A 25560-nucleotide genomic window follows, 5' to 3' on the forward strand; every position below is an offset into this window, starting at 1 on the left:
TTTTATTTATTTAGTAATTTATTAATATTATATCATGTTTCCTTCACTATGATCATTAATCTAACTTTCTCCATTGGCTCCTTCTTCTGTGTGGAATAGACTGTGATCCTCATCTTGAAAAAAATGTTCCCCTTTCAGCTGCCATCCCATGTCATATAATTGTACTGTTGTAGATTTAGAGCTGGAAAAGACCTGGAGGCCGTCCCCAGTAATTCTGTGAGGAACTTGAGGGCCAGTGTGGATGGACAACTCTCTCTCATTTCCCTCCCAGGCTTCTTCAGTGACTGCTTTGTTTCCTCAGATCACAGTCACACCAAGAAGTTTGGCTCCTATCGCAGCTTTCTCAAAGGTTACCTTTGGATCTCACAATGCATCCATCTTTCTCCTCCTTTCCCTCCTCCTGGCTTTCTCTGGGATGTGCCGTACTATTGAATGCCTTCTTTTCAAAATACTTTCCTCCCTTATGTTTTCAGACTCAGAATTCAACCTGAAGTTTTTACCTCATTTAAAACTTTATGGAGGATACTACCCAGAGAGATCAGTTACATTTAGCTTGGGCTGTGTTGCAAAATCTCTCTTGACTGATTTTTTTCCACTTTATTGTGTGATGTTTTTAATGTCTTTTCAAAGAAATGAAATAATTACTTTTAATGCTCAGAATTACCTAACGTATAAAGTCATATATATTTGGTGCTAGTCCCGAGAGAAAATTCTGAGCTTGTGTATGTGGGAATTCTTGTTCAGCCCTTTGAGGCCTGCTGCCCAGGGTGGAGGTCAAGTAGCTAATAGATTGTGGCACAGTGAACAGAATGTTGGATTTCGTGTCAGGAACATCAGCATTCAAATCCTGCCTCTGACACTTACTAGCTGAAGAAGTCACTTAAATGATCTCTGCCCGAGTTTCCAAATCTGTAAATTGGGATACTTTGAAAACCTTAAAACAGTATATGTCGTCATTGAAAGTCACCAGGGTTTGAATATACATTCACATTTCTGTATTTTCATTTGCTTGGCTCTCAGTTCAGTTGAGTGGATGAAATAAAAAGCTTATTTATGTGTTATTTCATATTTTGTTTTTCAGTTTACAAACAGTTGGTTGCATGCCACCTCCTGTTTCTTCTGCAGTGATCTTAACCAAAGCTGTTGGTGGCAATGAGGTGAGTCCTGGGCCAACTTATTTTAAAGATAAAGTGGTTACTCCTTGTCAATACATATTTTTGCAGAATCTCAGGGTTGGAAGTGACCTTAGGGGTCATCTTGTCCAATTGTCCAGCTAGATCAAGAGTCCTTTCTAATACATCCCCAACAAGTGGTCATCCAGCCTTTGTTTGAACACCTTCAATGAGGGGAATCCAACTACTTCTCAAGGCATCCCAGGACACTTTGGTAGAGTTCAGATTGTTAGGGAGTTTTTCTTTGCATCAAGAAATTTGCCTCTTTAAATCTTCTACTCATTTTTCCTAATTCTGCCTTTAAGGCTTATATTACAGAGCTGGGGATGGGGGACAAGGGATGGGGTGGAACTTACCACGGCAGATTTGTTTTCATTTCTTGTAAAAAATAATTTATTGATATCTTTTTATAACACATTCACGTCCGAACATAATCCCTTTCTCCTCCCCACCTAGCAAATTATGAAAAAAGTAGGTGCATTCTCATGTTAGGATGATGCTGAAACCGCTATTAAAGGATCTGAGATTCACAAAAATTAAAGAAGGGAAGTGGACAAATTAAGGATGATTTCCTGATGTTCAGTGAAGTAGTGTAATGAATTAAAGACATTTAGTAACAAAGGAGCCCGGTGGAACTGGATTTTCTTCAGCTCTAAGACCACAAGCAAAAACTAACCTGATTTGTAACAAAATTGGGAGAAACTAGGGTGACTAAAGGGGAAAAATAATCAAACAGCATTAAAAGTTGTTGGAGTGATTTCCAAGGGGAAAATTAGGAAATTTTTCCAGAAGAGAACTAATGTGAGCTTGGGGAAGGTCATCAGAACAAACCTGGAATGAAATAGAAGGCTGTGTCTGTGTTACACAGACATTTGCAAGATAGCTCTGGGTTTTGGTTTAAATGATTGTTAAGTGAATCTGGTTCTCTCCCTCACCTGTGTAGGGCCTCCTTTTGTTGATGTAGGTCCTATCCCCTCATGCCTTTTGCAGATGAGTTAGTGGGTTGCTAGAAACCAAAAATTTCAGCATGTGGTAGCCCAAGATCATAGACCTTCCTGAACCTCGTCAGGTTGGTCCCTTAGTAACAGACACAAAAACAAAAGCAGAAGCCATTAACAATTTTAAAAAATTTCTCTAGGGTGACTTTACTGAATCTAAGTCAGGGTCAGGGGTGGCCTTGAGGTCACATGTGGCCCTCTAGGTCCTCAAGTGCTACGCATTGACCGAATCCAGTATTCACAGAACAAATTCCCTTAATAAAAGGATTTATTCTGTAAAACTTGGACTCAGCCAAAAGGCTGCACCCAAGGACCTAGAAGGCCACATGTGGCCTGAGGCCACAGGTTCCCCATCCCTGATCTAAGTTGATGTTCTTCACACCTTGCCCATTAACCAAAACTGATCCAGTGTAGTGCATACAGGAAATTTGGAGTGACAGTAGAAGTAATGAAAGTGAATACAATATCTTAGGTGGTTTAAATGAAAAAAAAAAATTACTTCGTTTTAAGCCACCAACACATTATTGATCAGAGGCTGACAACCAATAGACTGTCTAGTTGGATCAACCTCTTTATACCACCCTCAACCATTTAGATTCGTGCTGTAGAGACAGACATAGCCATGGTGCCCCAGGGACACAAATGACAATGGGAAAATATGCTTTAGTTCTATCAAGCTTAAGAGGGGAACGAAGGAAATGATTTCTTATTAGATGGAGAAAGGGAACCAATAACAGATGGCAGATACTTTTATAAAAAAGTCAATTATAATTTGATAATCAGAGCAAATAGCACAAGGGATTGGAGATAGACTATGAAGAAACGCTCAAGGTTCCATAGTTGATTCTTTTTTCATTTCCTTTCCTCCCCTTTCCTTACTTTTATTTTTTTTCATTTAGAGTTGTGTGCTGGCTGGTTTATATAGAATGGCAAGAGGAAATGCTGTACTTATTTACTATGCAGTTGAAGTAAATTAGATAAGATAATAGGTTGAGCTTCCCTTTAATTAGTGCAATGTTTAAGTTAGGAAATATTTGCAAATAAATTTTGGTTTATTATTATTAGTATGTGTGGAAGACACATAGTCTTCATTTTTTTAACCAAGTTCTGTTTTAAAAGTTGTTTTATAAATTATTTTGGACTAAGAGCATATTTCTCATAAAAGTAGTGTTTTAAATGGTGGATGGGTTTTGAGGCCAGCCTTTTCTATCCTCTTTAGTCTATAATATAGCAGGACTATAGTTTCCCTGTTGTGTTCTGAGTTTGGAAAGTGGGAAGCCATTTAATGTAGGAGGAGGGAAGGGGAGAAAGAAGCAAACTGCCTTCTTTCTTATCACTGTTTGAAATGTTCAGTGTTTACCTTTGGCCCTCTTTCATATTCCGATGTGTCTTTCTTTGAGACTTAGAAGCTCACATGTACATGAATGAAAAGTTAAACATAATCATGGCTCACTATCTGATTAAAAGTCAGATGATTGGTACAGGAAATAGGTACTATTTGGGCATGCTGGGATGGTCAGGGAAGGAGTCATAGAGGTGGCAGTAGTTGATCTGGGGCTTGAAGCATAGGTAGGATTTTGTCCATGAAGAGATGGAAAGGTAGGTAGACATCATGAAGGAAGGCTGTGGCTGAGCAGGGCAGGTTGTAGAACCCTCTGTTTTCTGGCCCAGGTAAAAGATCTGTTTTGGGAAATACTGTTAGTAAGCTTGGAAAAGTGCATAAGACTATGAGTGCCAGGCTCAGGAATTTGTATCCCGGTTATGGGAAAAGATGAGATCTCAAGATATCCTCATTTTTATAAGTCTTTAAGTTTCATCTCTTGTGATGTGGCCATTTACATTCTAGGAAAATGTGATGTACTTAGATTATTCTCCTGGGAGATCGATGTATAACTGCTCAAAAGGTTGGATATGAAAAGTAATTATAGACAGTTCACTGTTAAATGGGGAGCCTTACCCAATGATGCCCGATGGGGGAGGAGGGTCAGTTGTGAGGACTAATTAATTTTCTTAGATAATGGAATAGAGAATGAGCTTTTAAAATACAGAGGTCTTATCAACTTTCATGGAGGTTCTCTAGAATTTTAGAGAAGATTAGATTAAAGTGACCCTGGTCAATGTGGAGAAATATTTAGAAGGGAACAGGCTGGCTCTTATTGTAGAAAAATGAAAAATATTTATCTTTAGGAAAACATTATGCAAATTATAATAACTAAGAATAAATAGAAAACACTATTCATGACCATTTTTTAAATTTTGCACTTGCTTTTAAAACATTTTTATTGATGTCTTTTTTAAACATAACTTGTATTGCTCAGTATATCCCTCGCCCCTCTCCCAGAGAGCCATCCCTTATCACAGTAAATTGGAGAATAGAAAAGAAAAGTTCAAGAAGACTAACCAAATACATCAGCCGAGTCTGACAGTGCGGTGTTCCATGCCCATAGTCTCCACAACTCTGTAGAGAAAGAGAGGAAGTCTATGTTCATCATGTCTCTTCTTTGTGACCAGGTTTGGTCATTATAATTTCACAACATTCAGTTTCAATGGTTTTGTTTCTTCTATTCACATTGTTGTAGTCATTATAAATATTTTTTCCCTGGTTGTTCTTAAAACATTTAAAATATTTTTAACACCTTCTGCTTTTATGTCATAATCATTTCCTGAAATTACCCCAGGGCCCCACACTGTGCCCTTCCTTGAAATCAACAAAAGAGTTAAGAAAAACGAACAGATAAAATGGCCATATCTGATGACACCCTAATTTCCCTGCCTCTCTTCTAAGAGGAGGAAAGTGTATTTCACCTCTGTTTTTTAGTACCAAGATTGTTCATTGCAAGAGAGGTTCCCAAAGTGGGCTGTACCACTGCGGGGGGTGCCAGAATGCTTGGGTGGTGGTGGTAGTAGCCTTGGGTGCAATTGGGAGGTATTGAATAAAAATAAGGGGGCAGTGGAAGCATAAGGAAAGAAGAGAAATTTGAAAAACCGTTTGTACCTCTTTCGTCTATTGTGTAACAGAGTTAAAGTGACTACATTATTTGCCAAATAAAGACACACAATGTAAGTTATAACTGATCAGTAGTCAAGTCCACTGACAGGTCTTAACAAGCAAGTGTTGACAGGTGAGCATGTCATGCATTGTTGGAAAGTCCAGATGGATCAGTAGGAATATGTGTGTGTGTAATGACTTGTTTACAATATGATGCAGTTACATGAAGCAATATTGCATCATCAAAATTTCAATGCAGGAAAAAACCTACAAGTTTACAATAAATGACTAAATTTAAGATGCATCATTTAAAAAAATTTATATATTTTTTGAAATGTCACAAATAAAAACATGAAATCTTTTTTAAAGAGTAGATTTGCAGAGGAGTGCTGAGTAGTTTTTTTTAAAGGTAGTGGTAGGCCAAACAAGTTTGGGAACCTCTGTCATAAAGGGAGCTGCCCTTCATTGTTATTTTTGTTTACATTATTGTATATTCTCATGGTTATGCTTACTTTACTCTGTATCAATTCATACATATCTTCCTGGGTTTCTTTGAATTCCACGTGTTTCCTATGGCTGATTTAGATTAATGCTCCATTGTATTTACTTTCTCTCTCTCAGCTTAGTCGACTATTATACCTTAAATGTGTACCCAGTTATTTTGTGTATTTTTGCTACCATGACAAGTGATGTTACAAATTTTAGGAGTTATATGAGACCTTATTTGCTTTGCCTTTCTTGGAGTATGTACCAAAAGTGAGTCAAAGGGTTAAAAAAGGTTTTTCCATAATATGTCTATGAAAAGAGTTAGGAATCTTTGTAGGCTCTTAAAGGAAGCAGAGTAATGTAAACTGGTAAGATATTTATCATAGAGAGAATAGGGTAGGATGATAGGAGCCACATCTCTAGTAGTAAAAATGTTGTCAGGGCAGACTTAACTTCAGTAAATAAATTATGAATCTTATACCAATTACACCAGCGTATTGTTGGAAATTATAGCATCACTTCAGTGTTTATTATATTCTACAACTTAGACATCATTTTTGCACAGTGACTTTTCACATTTGTCTTTTCACCCTGCCTAATTAACGATCTTAATGAAAGTACTGTGAATTGGTGCCGCTTGCTAATTGCTTACTGTGTTGGTTATCTGTTTAGGGGTCACAACATGAGAAGGCTTTCTGAAAACTGTTCCTGGGGGAAGTGACTTGTGTTTTTAAGTCCAATGTAATAGGCATTTAAGGTGTCATTCTAATTAGAGGCTTTTTCTCATTTGATTCCTACAAAAGCTGTATACGTTGCATTGATTTGAAATGAAAGAGTCTTTTGTGTTTAACAATTCAATTCAGCCATCCTTTATTAAGCATCTGTTGTGAGCAAGAAGAACATTGTATTTGGAGTCATGAACACTTAGGTTCAAATCTTGGCTTTGCTACTTAAAACCAGTGTGACTTTGGGCAGATTTGCTCACTTCTGCACCTCAATGCCCTCGTCTATAAAGTATGGAGATAGCCTATATAAAAAATAATAAGTTAATTACCATTATTTCATAGCATTTTAAGGTTTGCAGAAAGCTATACATGAACTCATTTGATTATCACAACAAACCTACGAGGTGGGTGCTATTGTTATTCTCATTTTAACAGATAAGGAAACTGAGGCACACAGCATCTAAGTGACTTGCCCAGGGTCACAAATCTAGTTACGTGTCTAAGGCTTAATTTGAACTCATGTCTTCCGCCTCCAAGTCCTTTATCTAGCTGCGTCATGACTTCTTAGGTTTCCTTCTTGCTCTAGATTGATCATTCTTCAAAGGTAAAAATGAAATAGACAACTAATTTACATTCTACGGGGAGTTTACAATTTATAGGCAAGTAACAATATGACTAGGAAAATGGAGGAGAGAGTACTAACCAAAGCTGAGGATCAGTCAAGGTTTCATGTAAGAGGCCACACCGAAGGGAAGGAAGACAAGTATTCTGAGGGGTGGAGATAAGGAAGAGGAGTATATTCTCAGAATTGGAAAGGGCATTTATGGATGCAGGTAGCTAAAGGACAGTATCCCATTGAAGGAATGCCTCATCGTCCGGTTTGGCTAGGATGTAGTTTGTGAAGGGGAGCCCCTTTAAAGCAATAGCATATGATTGAAAGACTACAGAAAAAAGCTTTCGACAAAATATAACACCCATTCCTATTAAAAACACTGGAAAGCATAGGAATAAATGGAGCGTTCCTTAAAATTATAAATAGCATCTACCTAAAACCATCAACAAGCATTATTTGTAATAGGGATAAGCTAGATGCATTCCCAATAAGATCAGGGATGAAACAAGGATGTCCATTATCACCCCCATTATTCAATTTGGTACTAGAAATGTTAGCTGTAGCAATAAGAGAAGAAAAAAAAATTGAAGGAATTAGAATAGGCAAAGAAGAAACTAAATTACCACTTTTTGCAGATGATATGATGATTTACTTAGAGAATCCTAGAGAATCAAGTAAAAAACTACTTGAAACAATAAACAACTTTAGCAAAGTTGCAGGATATAAAATAAACCCACGTAAATCCTTGGCATTCCTGTACATTGCTAACAAAGCTCAACAGCAAGAGATAGAGAAATTCCATTCAAAGTTACTGTAGGCACTATAAAATATTTGGGAGTCTATCTGCCAAGACAAACCCAGGGCCTATATGAACATAATCATGAAATGCTTTTCACACAAATAGTCAGATCTAAATAAATGGAAAAATATCAGTTGCTCATGATTAGGCCGAGCTAATATAATAAAAATGACAATTTTACCCAAATTGATTTATTCATTCGGCACCATACGATTGAACTACCAAAAAATTATTTTACAGAGCTGGATAAAATAATAACAAAATTTATCTGGAAGAACAAGAGGTCTAGAATATCTAGGGAATTAATGAAAAGAAATGCTAGAGAAGGTGGCTAGCCATACCAGATATTAAATTGTACTGTAAAGCAGCAGTCATCAAAACTACCTGGTACCGGCTAAGAAACAGAATGGTCAATCAATGGAATAGGTTAGGTACACAAGACGCAGTAGTCAATGACGATAGCAATCTACCCTTTGATAAACCCAAAGAATCCAGCTTCTGGGCTGAGAATGGGAAAATTGGAAAATGGTAGGGCAGAAACTGGGCATAGACCAATATCTTACATCGTATACCAAAATAGAGTCAAAATGGGTTCATGATTTAGGAATAAAGGCTGATACTATAAGCAATTTGGTAGAGCAAGGAATAGTTTACCTATCAGATTTATGGGAAAGCAAAGAATTCATGACCCAACAAGAGATAGAGAGCATTACAAAATGCAAAATGGATAATTCTGATTATGTTAAATTGAAAAGATTTTGTATAAAAAGAGCCAATGCAACAAAGATTAGGAGGGAAGCAGAAAATTGGGAGAAAATCTTTACAACTAGTATCTCTGTTAAAGGCCTCATCTCTAAAATATACATGGAATTAAGCCAAATTTATAGGAATAAAAGTCATTCCCCAATTGAGAAATGGTCAAAGGATACGAACAGGCAGTTTTCAGAGGAAGAAATTAAAGATATCTATAGGCATATGAAAAAATGTACTAGATCACTCCTGATTAGAGAAATGCAAATCAGAACAACTCTTAGGTACCACATTTCTCCTGTCAGATTGGCTAAAATGACAAAACAAGAAAGTGATAAATGCTGGAGAGGATGTGGGAAAATTGGAACACTGTTACATTGCTGGTGGAGTTGTGAACTGATCCAGCCATTCTGGAGAGCAATTTGGAACTATGCCCAAAGGGCTATAAAGATGTTCATAGCCTTTTGACCCAGCAATACCACTTCTAGGCCTGCATCCCAAAGAGATCACACAAGTGGGAAAAGGACCCATATGTACAAAAATATTTATAGCGGCTCTTTTTGTAGTAGCAAAGAATTGGAAATCAAGGGATGCCCTTCAATTGGGGAACGGCTGAGCAAGTTGCGGGATATGAAGGTAATGGAATACTATTGTGCTACAAGAAATGGGGAAGATACGGACTTCCTAATAACCTGGAAAAACCTACAAGATATAATGCTGAGTGAATGGAGCAGAACCAGGAGAGCATTTTACAACCACAGATACATGGATTATGTGATGATTAACCCTGATAGACTTCGCTCTTCTCAGCAACACAAGGTTCAAAGACAACTGCAAAGGATTCATGATGGAGAGGGCTATCTACATCCGGAGAAAGAACTATGGAGTCTGAATGCAGATTGAGGCATACTTCGTGCTTGCTTTTTTTTTTCCTCTTTTTTTTTGGTTTTGTTTCTTCTTTCTCATGATTCATTCCATTGGTCATAATTCCTCATTACAATTTGACTATTGTATAAATAGGTTTAATGCGAAGTTATATGTAGAAGACATATCGGATTCCATACCGTCTTGGGGAGGGGGTGGGGAAGAGGAGGGAGAAAATCTGGAACTCAAAATCATATGGAACTGAGTGTTGTAAACTAAAAATAAAAAATCCTAGTTAAAAAAAAATACATGTACGAAATGACATTGCGTAAATTCAGTGCTCACACTGTCTCTTAAGGTTGATTCCATACCCCTGAAGTATACTTAGATATTAGCTTTCAAAGGGTATTTATCAGCATGATGCATATTGTTCTTTACATCAGTGTAATATGTTAATAATTTAACATTTTAAATGGTTCCTTGTTTGTTTCTCGTAAGTGTTGTTTCATTTTTTGTTATTTTTTCTTCATCTGTGGTGCTGTTTCCCTATTTGCCTTTCTTGACTTTATCAATTATTTGTTACCTTATCTGAGATTGATTCCAGCTTCTGTTTTCTATAGTCACTTGAAGCATGGTAGATTTTGTTCCATCCACCTAGTCTTATTCTGAATGCCTTTATATGTTAAATATAGTTCTTATGCCATGCAGCAATCTGTTGGTATGTTGTCCTATCCATTCCTTTTCTTGGTGTTTCTTTGAAAGTTTATTTTTAATTTCACAGTTTTTGTTAGTTTTTCTGTGTGCCGGGAGGACAATGTAGGTTAACCTGTTACCATATAAATTGGCTATAATGCTGGAAAAGGAGGGTTAATTTGGGGGGATATTTAACTGAAATAAGGAAGGAATATTTATACACAATAGTGTCAATAAGGTAGTCAAAAGGTAGTTGTCCTTGGAAGAAAAAAATTCAGTGAATCAACAAAAATTTGTAAAGTACCTGTTATATCCCAGACACTCTGCTAGGTGCTGGGGACATATGTATAAAGAATAACACAGTTCCTTCTCAGAAGGGGCTTCCATTCTAATGGGAGAGAAAGTGCATATTAAAAATACACACATGACAGATATGAATTGCATAAGTGCATATTTGTACAAACTACTTGCCAGAAAAATAGGAGCTAAGTAGTTGAGCTCTGATGACAAATCCTGTCCCTTCTTGGGTCTTGCAGTTGCTCTCAGTATAGCTCAAGACAAATCATGCTAGATGTATGCTTGTTGAAAACCTCTACGTGTATCAGTTTTAAATATAGTGTTGTTGATAAATCCAGAGTTATAATTTTTGGACAAAATAAAACCAAAAAGAAAAGGAAAGGAAAAGTTTTCTAACTTTACTTAGTTAACCACTGAGGCTTAGGTTTCCTTTGACCTGTGAAAACAAAAGAAAAAAGTATTATAGAACCCTAGTTGTGAGCCTAGGGTTTTTTTTAAAAATAATTCACAAACTGTTTGAAAGCTGAATGTACACCTGTAAATAAATAAAATGCGGCTTTTACTGTCAAAGAACTATATGGTGTCATCCATTAGGGAATGATTGAACAGATTGTTATATGAATATGATGGAGTTTCAGAGAAACCTAGGAAGACTTGTATGAACTGATGCGGAGGGAAATGAGCAGAACCAAGAAAACAATTTATATAGTAACAGTATTGTAAAAAACTAATTTCAAAAACTTAAGAACTGTGATCAGTGCAATGACCACCCACAATTCCAATGAAGCCTGCTACATACTTCCTGACAGTTGATGGACTCAGGGTTTCATTGAGACACGTATTTTTTTTTTTTAGATATAAACACGGTAGAGATTTGTTTTGCTTCATTACACATCTGTTGTAAGGCTTTTGTTTTTCAGTACACATATGTGGGTGAATGTGAAAAGTGGGTGGATGGTGATGGGAGGGAGAGAAGTATATTTGTTTGTTGAAACAAATTAAATTTTAAAAATCCACAAACTCAGCACTTTCTCTACTTTCTTACCTAGTTTTGAATTTTTGGCTGAAGGGAAGGAAATATTTCTATTTCCGCTTTTATTGGCATATTTTCATTGGCAAATTAGAGGATTTGTAAACATTGATAGTTGATCAGAAATTCATGACACGATAAAAACGAAATACTTTGATCCTTGCCCTCCCTGAAGCAGGAAGGTAATGAGTTGAAAATATATGTGTTTTCAGTTCCATCTCTGGGATTAGTTCCCCAGTCTTTTCAAAGGAAACATCAGGTGTCTCCTGGGCAAGGAAAATTATTACATGAAGTGAACTCTTTAAGTCATAGACCAAGGTCATGGCAGCCAGAGTGTATTTCAAAAAGGTTTTGTGTCTGCTTGGAAAGCAAATGAAGTTCTCATTACTAACTTTAAAATTACACTTATGAGAGAGTTTTTGTTAGAGGTGAAAGATCAAGTTCATAGTAGACCAACTGGAGTCTGAAAGTTCAGTGTCTGGCATATCACCGCAGCATGAAAGATTGCCTGGTTATTTCGCATCATCAGTGGGGACTTAATAGTGCGAATCCTAGGCATGAAGATGAGATTCCTTAAAACATTTATAAAGGTAGTTACTATCGGGTAGAATGCTTACAGAGTGCTTGTGACAGTTCAGAAGTATGAAGTTCTTTCACTCTGGCTCCCTGGCTTGGATTCAACAAATCACCAAACCTTTCCAGTTGTTTTTTTTTTAAATTTTAATTTAATTTTTCTGTAAATTTTAATTTTATTTCTTTTTAGAATTTTATTTTTTATTCATCATTCGTTTTGCTTGGTTTTTATTTTATTTTTCTGTAAAAGGTTTAAATAATGAGCCAGATTATCTTCAGTGCCTTTAGCCTTAATAATAACAGTGCCATATAATGCATATTATATGGCATTATTATGTATATGTACACACACACACACACACACATATATATGTGTGTGTATATATATGTATATATAAATAATTTCTATAGTGCTGTGAGGTTTACAAGGTTCCTTTATGCACATCATCTCTTTGGATGCTCATAGTAACCCTGTGAGATAGGTGCTGTTATTATCCTTATTTTATGGTTGAGGCAACTGAGGTTTAGTGACTTGTTCAGGGATATATATTTGGGAAGTGTCTGAGGTAAGATTAGAACTCAGGTCATGCAGATTGCAAGTCCAGTGTTCTGTCCCCTGTGCCACATTGTTTCTAGTATCACTCCCCAGGGGCATAGCTGAGGAATCTGGTACCCCGGTGCTAGTGGAATATGTCATAGAGAGAGAGAACCTTGTCCAACTTCCACATTTTACAGATGGCCAAGATCAGGCCAAAATGGCGGAGCTGAGATTCGAATCCCAGTTATGTGATTCCAACCCAGGGCTCCTTTAATTAGGCGCTGCCGTCTCTTTGGAAGGCATGGGGCGTGAGGGGATGGTAATGGCTCCCGACCTAAGCCTTGTTTTTGGAAGAGAAGGATGGAAAGTTCCTTCTTTCATCGCTTGGGCGTCCAGAGCAGCAGCATGTGAGGACAACAGAACTCTTTCCCCACTCTCCCATCTGAGTCAACTTTCCTGCCACATGTTTTGGGTCAGACTGGGGTGCTTCCTAATATACTGGGAGGATGAGTGGAGTTAAGGGCTTATTAGGAGATCAGGTGTTTTGAGGAGGCAAGCAATCTCTTCCGGGTCATTTAAAGTGTGCTGTCTCTCTCTGTCTCTTCTCTTGCTTTTTCTCTTGCTCTCTCTTCCCCTACACACATGTGTATATATGTATACGTTTATATATATATATATATATATATAAATTTATTATACACAATATATATGCACATACATATATATGCTAAAATTTCTTGTACACAGTTGGCACAGAAGAAATGCTTCCATTTGCTGAAGTGATAATTTTGAGGATTTTCAGCATGGAGATTGGCATCTCTCAGGTAGCTAGCAAGCGTGCTGCAAATGGATCTGGAAGACATGAATTTCAGATCCGATTGCTGCTTATTTGAAAAAGTTCTTGGGAATCATAGAGCTCCACATTTTTACAGGTGCTTTCTACTGTGGTTTAATTCCATTGCGTGCCCTCAAAGGATCATAGAAGGACATTATCTAGTCTAATTCTAAATTTTATTTTCAGATATCTTATTTTAATTTTATTAGCAAACGAGGTATATACACATATGTGAACACTTTGCAAACCTTAAAGTGCTACATAACAATACTTACACTTAGTATGTTTTAATTGTTACTATTTTACAAATGAGGAAACTAAGATCCAGAAAGCTTAAGTGATTTTTTTCAAGGTCATACAGCTAGTAAGTAGCACTCACAGGATTTGAGCCTAGGTCCTTCCGACCTCCAATAATACGTCCTTCTGCATCATTCAGTAGTAGTAATGGCTGTAGTAATGGCTCTCTGCCCCCAAGGCTTCTATCTGACAGCAGAGGATGGAAAATTCTCTCTCTCTTCTGTGCCTCCTGCTTTCCCCTTTATCCATTATTATCCACCAAGTGCCAAAGTTATATATTTAATTTTTTTCTGTACAAATGGTATACATGATGCAGATACGGATCCATTGAACTCCAGAATGGACAGCTCTTGTCTTGTCCAAACATTCCAGTTTGATTTGAGTATTTGAAAGGGAAGGGTGCATGAGACAGCGGTCTCATCCCATCAAACCTTTGGCTCCCAGATCAGATAGTTATGGTCCCGGGGAACCACTCTGTTGGGTCGCTGGTCTGCTGGGTGGTCAGTCTGTTGTCCGTCATGTGACGCTTCGTGCGGCGGGGTGCCTTGGTTCGTTCTCTGATCTCTCCTTGTGTGGCTCAGCCGGTCATATCTGGTCTGGCCCCGTGCTGGTGGACCTTGTTGTACCACGAAACCTGACAGTCCCCCTGCCAGAGATCCCTTTTAGGAAGCGGGATAGAGAGGGCAAAGAGCCAGCCGCTGAACGGGGAAGTAGAATAGCCGATAGTAATGATAGCTAGCACTTATGTGGTGTTTGAAGGCTTGTAAAGCTCTCTGCATCCTTAGGAAGTAGGTGCTATTTCTGTCGCCATTTTTCAGATGGCAGACAGAGGTTAAGTGGCTTACCTAGGGTTACACAGCTAGCAAGTGTCTGAGGGCAGATTTGAACTCAGATCTTCCTGACTCTAGGTTTAACACTCTATCCTGGGAAGGGGCGAGGAAAAAAGCATTTGTGTAGTGTCTACTATGTGGCACATTTGAACTCAGTTCTTCCCAATTCCAGGTCCAGCGCTCTATCGAGGGGAGGGGTAAGGAAATAAGCATTTGTATAGTGCCTTGACATACCAGGCACAGCGGTCAGCACTTTAAAATCTCATTTGATCCTCACAGCAACCCTGGGAGGTGGGTGCCATTTTCCAGGTGAGGAAACTCAGGCAGACAGAGGTGAAGCAATTGGCCCAGGGACCACACGGCCAGTAAGGGTTGAGGCTGGATTTGAACTCCGGTCTTGCTGACTGGAGGCCTAGAACTCGATACATTGCACCACCTAGTGGTCTAACTTCCTAAATTTATAGATGAGGACAATGGGTCCCAGAGCTGTGAAGGGACCTCATTTATACCTGAGGTCACAGACTTAGGAGATAGCAGCATCTTCTAACTCTAAATTCAGTGCTGTGTTCACCATGTTAACAGACACGAACTCCGGAGCTTTCTCCTTCTCTCTGTCAGCCATTCAACTGCTTGGACTATAAATTGAGAAGCTGAAAGTTACCAGCGTGGGCGACAGCCCCCCACAAGAACCAGGGATGTCCTCTGCATGTGCCTTTTGAGATTAGAATGAGCGTGAGATGTTCCTCCCACCTGCCATGCTTAAAAACCAAACGAACCCTTCTTTGATCCTGTCGTCACACCCAGAAGCCATGGTGTACCCCAGGTTCTGTCTGAGGCTCCCTGCCCCTCTCCCCGCATGCTCTTAGGCTTGTGACCTCACCAGCCCCCGTGGGTTCAGTTATGATCTCTGTGCAGATGATTCCCAGGGACGTCTGTTCAGCCCCAGCTTTTCTTCTGAGCTTGTTGGCTGGGTTACTAAGTGAAAATGCCGGTGGTTTTACCCAGTCATTAACTCCTTTGTAGAGGCCGAGACTGCTGGATTTGCATCTCCTTCGCCATGACCTATGCTGGGGAACACATTTGGGCAGAAGCGCTTAGGTGTGAACTTTGTTGGTCTGGGCACCTCGTGGATGATGGAGTCCCTTAGCCCCCCTGGCCCTCTGGATGTCGTTCCTTCTTCCTGGCCCCTTGAGAAGGGCTAGATTTGGAGCCAGAGGACCTGGGTTCAGGTTCTGACTGAGCCTTTATCTGTGATCTGCACAATCTTAGGTGAGTCACTGATCAGTGATGTTCCCTGCTTTGATCATCTGAGTGGCGTGTACCTTGGCTGCTCAGTGTAGCTCGTAACAAAAAATACGTTGTTGTCGATGAGTCATTTCAGTCAAGTCCAGCTCTCCGTGACCCCATGTGGGGTTTTCTTGACAAAGATCCTGGAGCCGTTTGCCATTTCCTTCTCAGCTCATTTTACAGATGAGGAAACTGAGGCAAACTGAGGGGTTACGTGACTTGCCCAAGGTCTCACAGCCAGTGTCTGAGGCCAGATTTGAACTCATGCCCTCTTGACTCAGGGCTGGCGCTGTGCCACCTACTTGCCCAACATAAATGCTTTCACAGTGATATGAGCAATATGAAAAACCCAGAAATAATAGTAACAGTGTGCATTTGTATAGTGATTTAAAGTTTGCAAAGCACTTTATCAATATTTTGTTTGATAGTCGTGACGACCCTGGGAGGTAGGTGCCACCATTGTTTCCTTTCTGCAGTTGATGTAACCGCTATGGGGTAAATGACCTCCCCAGAGTCACACAGGTGGTCGGTGTCTGAGGCTGGATTTGAACTCTAGTCTCCTTGACTCCACATCTGGTACCACTGAGCAGGAAGAGTGGGGGGAGAGGAGGGAAAGAGACAGGCCAGAGAGTGAAGAGATGGCTGGAGCTGGAAGTGGGCCAAAGCTCCAATCTCCATGGAGTCTCCCTCTGATCTCCAAAAGGCTCATTGCTATATATATTGCTATTGACTCTTTTAGAATTTACAGCTGTAAACTCCCAGCCTTTTAAGGTATGAGGACCCCTTTTTAATGGCCCCAAATGTCAGCCCTTCGCTTGCCCCCGGCCCCAGCTATTAGGACCCCTTGGCCTCCTAGGCTACTCGTGAGTATCGAACGCAATGATATTTGTAAAGTGCTTTGCACACTTCCTAGGGGTCTGTTTTTGAGCTTCCCACCATTTGGGTTATGCAGAAGTCCGTATCTTCCAGGCTCTGCTCAGATTGCATCATCTCCCTGAGAATGTCCGTGATCATGTATAATAGACATTGCCTGCCTTCTCAATGGGCGAGGGAGGGGTGGGCAGGAGGGAGAGAATTTGGAATTCAGAATTGGAAAAAATGAATGTTAAGTCCACGATCCCTCTCTTTTCATTTTTTTCATATTTATTTATCTTACGCATTAATGTTTTAGGTGTTTTTTCCACTGCAAGTTATTACCACAATCATATGGGACCCTAAACACAGGCTGCCCAAGTTATTGTGAGTCACTTTTAATTTTAAGAGTCTGGAGAAACACAGGGAAGCTGATAGACACTGTGCTTTTGTCCTGGTCTCTTCTTCCTCCTCCTCATGTAAGCATTGGTTCTTCCTTTCGTAGGTGATTGTTGTTGGGTTTTTTGTTTGTATTGGAGTTCTGTTTTTTTTTTTTTTGGTTCATTTTAGCCATAGTGGCCCTTAGATTATTGCCTTAAGAACTGGAAATGTTGGAATTAAAGTTCCATTTGTCTCTTTTGATACCAGGAAACTCCCCCCTCTTTTGGGCGGTGGTATGTTTTCATTATTCTTTGGTTCAGCCTTTTTTTTTTTTAAAGCAAACAAACTCTACCCCAAACCTGAACTGAAAATGTAGTTGTTCATTTGTGTCTCTTGCATGCATGATGGTCATTTGTTATTTTACTGTATGCTATGACAACTGTGACACCATCATTTTAGTGACAGTCATTCCATTGATTACAGCTTGCAGTTTACAAGTATTTATTAAGTGCCTACTGTATGCAAAGCCCTGGGCTAAGAACATGAATTACTTCCTGCCCTTATGAACCTTGCTTCTACTTACCAGGGGCAGATAAAATATGTACACGGATGTGGAAACTTGGGGAGGGAGAGTGTTGATACGTGGGGACAGAATGCTCAGGGAGCCAGTTTGGCTGGAACGCAGAGTGCATGAAGGGCAGGACAGTGAGATAAGTCTAGAAAAGTGAGTGAAAGCTAGATTGTGCAGACCTTTGTGGTTTTAATTTAGGAGCATTGGAAAGGCAGCATATTGTAATGCATAGTATTGGACTCTGAGCCAGGGAAACCTGGGTTCAATCCTTACCTGTGACACTTGGTCCAAGTCACTTCATTTTTCTGAGATTCTTCAGTTTCTTCTCTGTAGAATGAGGGGGGTGGGTCAGACGGCCTCCCCAGCCCCTTCTGGCTCTAAGTGAAATTTTGGAGCAGGGGAGTGCCACAAGGAGGTGTCTCAGGAATATTAATTTAGTTACCCTCTTCATGTGTGATGAATGCTGGACCCGGAATCAGGAAGACCCAGGTTCATATCCGGCCTTAAAACATTTACTAGCTGTATGACCATCAGCAAATTATTTAACTTCTGTCTCCGTTTCCTCGTCGGTAAAGAACAGCACCCACCTCTCAGGGTTGTCCTGAGAATAAAACGAGAGAGTGTTTGTAAAGTGCTTTGCAAAGCTTAAAACACACTATACAAATTCCAGCTATTGTCATTGTTAGGAGGAGACCAGGCCGGAATAAGTGAAATGACTGGCCCAAAATTACAGCAAGTTAGTGTCAGAGCCTAGACTAAAACCAGCGTCTTCTGACTCAGTCTAGAATTCTTTCCCCCTGAACCGTACTGTGTTTCTAAAAATTGGGAAGAGTAAATAAAAAAGTGCATTAGCAAATAACACAAATAGTTTTGGAAATTAATGCACTCTAAGTCAGACATGTCAGACATGCAGCATGCCTGCCTGTGATCAGAACCAGATTAAAATGTAATTGGGAAATATTTATTTTTATTTTCTGTTCCACTTTCTCTTGTGCTCTCCCTCTCCTTCACTTTGAGAAGGCAAGAAATACAATATTCTTTATACGTGTGAAGTCATGCAAAATGTATTTATTTCTACATTAGACATGTTGTAGGGGGTGAGTGGGGAGGGGTGGAGAGGAAAGGAGGCAGAAGCAAGAAAATTAAAGAAAATGGAAAAATAATGTGCTTCATTCTCCTTTTAGAGTTCACCAGTTTTTTCTCTGGAGGGAGCTAAGTCTTTCACAGTTGATCATTACAATTTTGCTGCTGCTGGTTCTGCTCTTAGCACTTTCCATCAGCTCATATAAGTCTTCCCGGGTTTTTCCGATACTATCCCCTTCATCATTTCTTATAGCACAGTGGTATTCCATCAGAATCAGTACACAACTGGTTCAGCCACTGCCCAGTGAATGGGCATCCCCTTAATTTCCACTTCTTTGAAACCACAAAAAGAACTGCTCTAAATATTTTTGCATTTATAGGTCCTTTTCCTTTTTCTTTGATCTCTTTGGGATAAAGACATAGTAGTGGTATTGCTGGGTCAAAGGGTATGCACAGTTTTATAGCCCTTTGGGCATAGTTCCAAATTACTTTATAGAATAGTTGGACCAGTTCACCACTCTATCAACAGTGCATTAGTGTCCCAACTTTTCCACATCCCATTCTGGATTTGTCATTGTCCTTTTCTGTTATGTTAGCCAATCTGAGAAGTATGAGGTGGTACCTCAGAGTTGTTTTAATTTGCATTTCTCCAACAAAGATTTAGAGTATTTTTTTCATGTAAGTATTGAAAACTTTGGTTTCTTTTTTTTGAAAACTGCTTGTTCATATCCCTTGCCCATTTCTCAATTGGGGAATGCCTCTTATTTTATAAATTTGATACAGTTCTCCATGTATTTGAGAAATGAGACCTTTGAGAAATGGAAAGCTTGTGAATTTTTGTTTCAATTGGGAGATATTTAACAAAATAAATAAAAATAGAATAAAACATGGATAATGTTAATATGTGATTTTCTAAGTTGACATGTGGCCTACAGCGATCCTTATATATAGTTTAGTGGCCTTTGTTTCTATTTGTGTTTGACATCACTGCTCAAAATGACTTTGTAAGTCCTATTTAGTAACTACAATAAGGTCTTAATATATAATGTTAGTTGAGCTATAGAGGGATATTTGGCAAAAGGCAGGAATGTTTTGGTCACCATCCAATAAGGTTGTTACTGGAATATGGCAGAAGGACTTTGCTACAGATACAACTTTGTTTTGCTGGGAATGCTATCCTTCATGAGAATGGTGCTATGACAAAGCCCCTGTGTAATTAGAATTTCATGATTACTTTATTGTAGTGGTTTGCAGTGTGAAAATACCGTGCTCCTTAATTTACGTGGAACCCCTTTAACAATTCAGCCCTGAAAAGTAGCTCTTGAAATGATGTGTGTTGGAATCCCAGGAGGTGAGCTATGGAGGAGATGCTGAAGATAATAATGGCAGACACTTCTGTAGGGTTTTAAAGTTGGCAGAGTGCTTGATATTCACATTTTGAGCCTCACTGTTGGGTGGAGTCTGCAGCCGTTATTATCCCCATTTTAAAGAAATTTATTCATTAATTCATTTATCCCCATTTTATAGGGAATGGAAACAGAGCTCCAAGGACTTGCTCCTAATCACAGCTAGTGTCAGGGGTGGGATTTGAGTCTGGGTCTCTCTCTTCCTATTTCAGTGACTTCCACTACATCACACTGTCTAGTCTGGTCTCCCACTAAATCCCTCATTTTATCGCTAAGAAGACTGAGGGTCCGAGATTTCAGTGTTTTCTCTAACCAAGGGCATAGGGGAAACCTGAGAGGAGAACGTGGGCTTCTGACTCTCTCCAGAGCACCGCACTGTTCTAGTTATCTTTATTTGTAGGAGAAATTGTTAAATATTGCTATTTTTCATCTATCCATATATCCACATTTTAAAAAATATATAGCTCGAAAGAAAAGTTGGTTTCACATTTAGCCCTGCCGTTATTACTGTTTGCATAGGAATTTTATCCTATTTAGTTTCTCAGGCAAATTATACTAACAAAGGTGTACTGTGAGGTAGGCAGAGCGGTGAGCTAATGGCCAACTGCATACATTTGTATGTTAAGTCAATATATTATACCTTCCCTCTCCTGCTGTTCTCATTTCATCATACCGTTCTCTTCTGTTTGACTGAATGAGCTGTGGTGTGCAAGCTACTCTTGAAAATCCTTAGCATGGTGGGATTGCGAGGTGCTGGGGCTGGAACCAGAACTGCACAGTCAGAGAGTTAGAGCAGAAAGACATCCTAGAGGTTATCAAAACGCCTTACTTTACTGAAGAAAGTGAGGTCCAGAGATGCGCCTAAGGGCCTAGGCTTCACAAGGAGGGTCCAGTCACTGCAGGCAGCAGCAGAGTGATCCAGGAAGGCCATATACAGTTGGAGAAGCTTTTTATTATTGTAGGTCAAAGTAGGCAGCCGGGTAGGAATTGGAGACGCCCACGGAAGAGCCTTTCCAAGGCAGCGATAATTAGAGCAAGGCCATTCTGACCCAGGCAGAGGCTTCTTTCTAGGGTAGGAACTAACCTGGGGATGTGAACAGCCTCAGCCCCCTGGGTCACAGCAGGTAAACAGGTCCTTTTCATGAGGGAGGAAGAAAAATTCAGTTCAACAGATACTAAGTGTCTCCTGTGTTCCAGGCTCTGTGTTAGGGATGCAAAGACAGAAACAAAACAGCCCCTGCCCTCAGGGAGATTACATTTTACTGGGGTTAAACAACAAGTATGCAGTCAAATGAATATGAAATATGTAAAAAATAAATACTAAGCAATTACAGGGTGAGCAGAGTACTAAAGTGAGGGTTGACCATATATTTTCTTTGAAACTAGGAAGGGAGCTTCTTGTGCAGCTTACTTCTTGTATAACTTCTTATCTGGAAATGATACTGGCATTTCTAAAAAAGGATTTTAATTCTGTGCCTTTAACTATTTTAGGGAAGAACTAAATGCTGCATTGCAAAGGCCTAAACTGTGGATTGCGGGGTGGGGGTGGGGTTGAGAGGGAAGGGAATAAGCATTTATATAGTACCGACTATATACCAGGCACTGTGCTAAGCGCCTTTTTCAAACATTATCTCATTTGATCCTCATAACAAACCTGCAAGGTCAATGCTGTTATTATCCTCATTTTACAGTTGAAGAAACTGAGGCAGAGGTAAAATGCCGTACCCAGGGTCACACAGCTAGGAGCCATCCGAGGCTGAATTTGAACTTGAATCATCCTGATTCCAGGCTGGGCACTCTATGCACTGCTCCACGTGTGACCTTATGGGAGAACCATCAGCTCCTCCCTGATGGGAAAGACCACAGGTCCCTGGTGGGGGGAGGGGCAAAGGAAAGCAGGCTGGATTTGGAAGCAGAGGACTGAGTTCTGGGTTGCTATTGGTGTAGCCTCATTTTCACTATTTTAAAAATCAGTCTCAGAGGTCTTTTCCCATTCTAGATCAATGTCATAAGCCGGCCTTCCTCCCTTTCTCTCCCAACCCCACCCAAAAAGGAGACACTCCAAGGACTGGTGAAAGCTCTTTTGTTCCCACACGTGCTCTCCTTATACAAGCCCATCGGGAGAGGGGTAGTTTCTTAATTATCCTAACTTTCCTTTGCTTGTCAAACTTCTGTGATGCCTATGTTTGGTATATTTGGGAAGAGGCTCCCGTCTGTGTTTCTGCCGTGTTACTTTGCTCTATTTTCTTTTTTTATTATTTTTTTTATTAATTTTAGTTTTAGTTTACAACACACGGTTCTACATAATTTTGAGTTCCAGATTTTCTCCTCTCTCTCCCCCCTCCCTCCCCAAGACGGCATGGAATCTCATATAACTACCACGTATAACTTCGCATTGAATTAATTTATACACTAGTCAAGTTGTGGAGAAGAATTATGACCAATGGAATGAATCGTGAGAAAGAAGAAACAGAACCAAAAAAACCCCAAAAACAAAAACAAAAGAGAAGGAAAAAAGGGGGAAAAAAGGTGAGCATGAAGTTTGCCTCAATCTGCATTCGAACTTCATAGTTCTTTCTCTGGATGTAGATAGCGTTCTCCATCGTGAGTCCTTTGGAATTGTCTTTGTACCTTGTGTTGCTGAGAAGAGCAAAGTCTGTCTCAGGGTTAGTCATCACAGAATCCATATATCTGTGGTTGTGTATAATGTTCTCCTGACTCTCCTCCGTTCACTCAGCATTATGTCGCGTAGGTTTTTCCAGGTTGTTATGAAGTCCATATCATCCCCATTTCTTATGGCACAGTAGTATTCCATTACCTTCATATACCACAGCTTGTTCAGCCATTGCCCAATTGATGGGCATCCCTTTGATTTCCAATTCCTAGCTACCACAAAAAGAGCCGCTATAAATATTTTTGTACATATGGGTCCTTTTCCCGCTTGTGTGATTTCTTTGGGATACAACCCTAGAAGTGGTATTGCTGGGTCAAAGGGTATGAACATTTTTATAGCCCTTTGGGCGTAGTTCCAAATTACTCTCCAAAATGGCTTGATCATCTCACAACTCCACCAGCAATGTAACAATGTTCCAATTTTCCCACATCCTCTCCAGCATTTATCATTTTCCTGTTTTGTTATTTTAGCCAATCTGATGGGAGAGATGTGGTGTCTAAGAGTTGTTTTGATTTGCATTTCTCTAATCACTAGTGATTTAGACTTTGCTCTATTTTCCACAAAGACGTGTTTTACCAGTGGCTTTATTCTCTGTATACTTCAGGAGAAAGGATCTATAGGGGTTAGAAGGCCTGGGTTCAAAATTGGCTCTGTTCCATACTACCTGCAGGAGTGTGGCCTCAAGGCCACGTGTGACCCTTTGACTGAATCCAGACTTCACAGAACAAATCACAAAACAAAGGGAATTTGTTCTGTGAAGTTTGGATTTAGTCGAAGGACTGCACTTGAGGACCTAGAGGGCCACATGTGGCTTCAAGGCCACAGGCTCCCCACCCCTGCCTGGACCTTGAGGTCCCTTTACTTATCTTGAGCCACAAAATACAAACTGGGATTTCCTAGGAGTACCATAAAATTCATGGCAGGGACCTAGATTTGATCTTTCAATCATCGTACATTAAGTGCCTGCTGTATACCAGATGCTGTGCCAAGTAAAAATGGAATACTCTCTATACATGTTTGTAAAGGATTTTGTTTTTTCTTGTGTTCTCAGTTGGGGGTCAGCGTGGAATGAGAGGGTGAGAAGGCAGATTTTGACCGATTAGAACAAATGAAATGTTAAAAATAATCTACAAAACAAGTGAAATCATTTATGATCCCAAAGAACTTAACACAGGCCTTTTTCAGTGTAGATTCTCTGATTGTGTAAAGAGGAAAGGAGAGAAGAGGAAAGAGAGAGGAGAAAGAGAAGGGATAGAGAATAGGAAAGAGAGGGAGGGAGGGAGAGAGAAAGACAGGAGAGGAGGGGGAGAGAGAAAAGAGAATAGGGGATAGAAGAGACAGAAGAATGGAAGAGAGAGAAAGAAAAAAAGAGAAGAGAGATGAGAATAGAGAGAGAAGGAGAGGGAGGAGAAAGGAGAGGGAGAGAGAAAAGAATAGGGGAGAGAAGAAGAAATAGAAGAAAAAAGAGAAGAGAGAAAGAGGAGAAGAGAGGGGGGAGAGAGAGGAAGAGAGAAAGGAGGGGGAGGAGGAGAGAGAAGAGAGAGACAGAGTTATTGTCAGTTTGAACTTCTTACCCTTTTGTGGTCGATAAACAGTTGCCCTGTGAAGAGACCAATATGTAACTGTATTTTTAAAATCTCCTTTTATGTTCAGACATGGTGCTCATTGTTCAGAAAGAAAAAGGGCCTGGCCCCCACGAAGGAGGAAGTCATTTGACTTGGGTGTTTTATAAAATTAGAGCATTAACCAGAGACCCACCTGCCTGGCCTATTGTGCACTGCTCAGCATTCCTGGCTTTCCTTAGTTCAGGGCCACTTTCTTTGCTGCCTTCTTCTTGTGTCCCCTCATTACTTTTTGTGCTCCAGCTAAAGCGGACAGCTCCCTGCCATTGTAATACTGAGTGCTCCCGTGTCCATGACTTTGATCTTATTATCTCCCGTGTCTAAGGTTCCCTTCCTTGTTCTTTTTGCCTGTTAATTTCTTCTCCATAGTAAAGCTTAAATGCCATTTCCTCTAGAAAGGCTTTCTTGGTAGATAAATGACCTTCCCCCTTGGACCTTCCATAGGACTTTATTTTACAAGTCTCTAATGCTCTTATAAAATAGTCTGTATTCCTGCTATCTGTGTTTATTTCTCATTCCCTTTTTGTGTTCAAGGCTTGGTGAGAGCAGGGATTGTGTGTTACTTAAACTTTGTATCTCTTCTATCGCCCATCTCAGAAAAGGTGCTTCTTAAACATATATCAAATACGTTAACGAATGAAACACTGATTCACTGCAAATAGAGTATTGATATGTAAGTGGTTAATTGGAGGGAAAGAGAAGGGAAGCAGGATTTGTATAGCACCTCTTATGTGCCTGGCACTGTGCTAAGCACTTGACAAAGATTAGCTCAATATCTTCACAACAACCCTGAGAGGAAGGTATTATTACTCCCCACTTTACAGTTGAGGAAACTGAGTTAAACAGAGGTGAAATGTCTTGTCCAGGATCACACGGCCAGAGAGAGAGGCCAGATTTGAACTCAGATTGTCCTGACTCCAGGCCCAGTGCTCCGTCCACTGGACTCGCAGGATCAGTACCTTGGTTGCTAAGGAAATTGTTTTCCTGATTGGGAGGAGACCAAAAGAGAAGGGGTTTTACTTCATCTCTTCCAAATGTGCAGAGTTCCTGTGGTTTCTTTTTTCTCTTCTTATATGGGAAAGGGGAAAAATGTAGAAGGCTACCATGGCAGTTGAGCTGTCTCTTAAAAATAGAAAATCAAATTAGTGGATCCTAGTCGCAGGGAAGCATCGAGGCTTTGCTCTCTAAAAGAACA

The 25560-nt window shown here is 39.8% G+C and overlaps 1 protein-coding gene across 2 annotated transcripts in view; it reads left to right on the forward strand.

Annotated features, from left to right (window-relative positions):
- Positions 1–25560, forward strand: part of SLC10A7 (solute carrier family 10 member 7) — a 288849-nt gene that overhangs the window by 20156 nt on the left and 243133 nt on the right. Inside the window, exon 4 of one of the 2 annotated variants that reach the window (XM_036765559.1) lies at positions 1082–1157. In XM_036765559.1, the coding sequence (XP_036621454.1) occupies positions 1082–1157 (76 nt within the window). Of the gene's footprint in view, positions 1–1081; positions 1158–25560 lie in introns of those variants that run through there. The other variant, XM_036765560.1, reaches the window with a different exon arrangement.

This window comes from Trichosurus vulpecula, chromosome 6 (genome assembly GCF_011100635.1).
Source record: "Trichosurus vulpecula isolate mTriVul1 chromosome 6, mTriVul1.pri, whole genome shotgun sequence".
NCBI lineage: Eukaryota > Metazoa > Chordata > Mammalia > Diprotodontia > Phalangeridae > Trichosurus > Trichosurus vulpecula.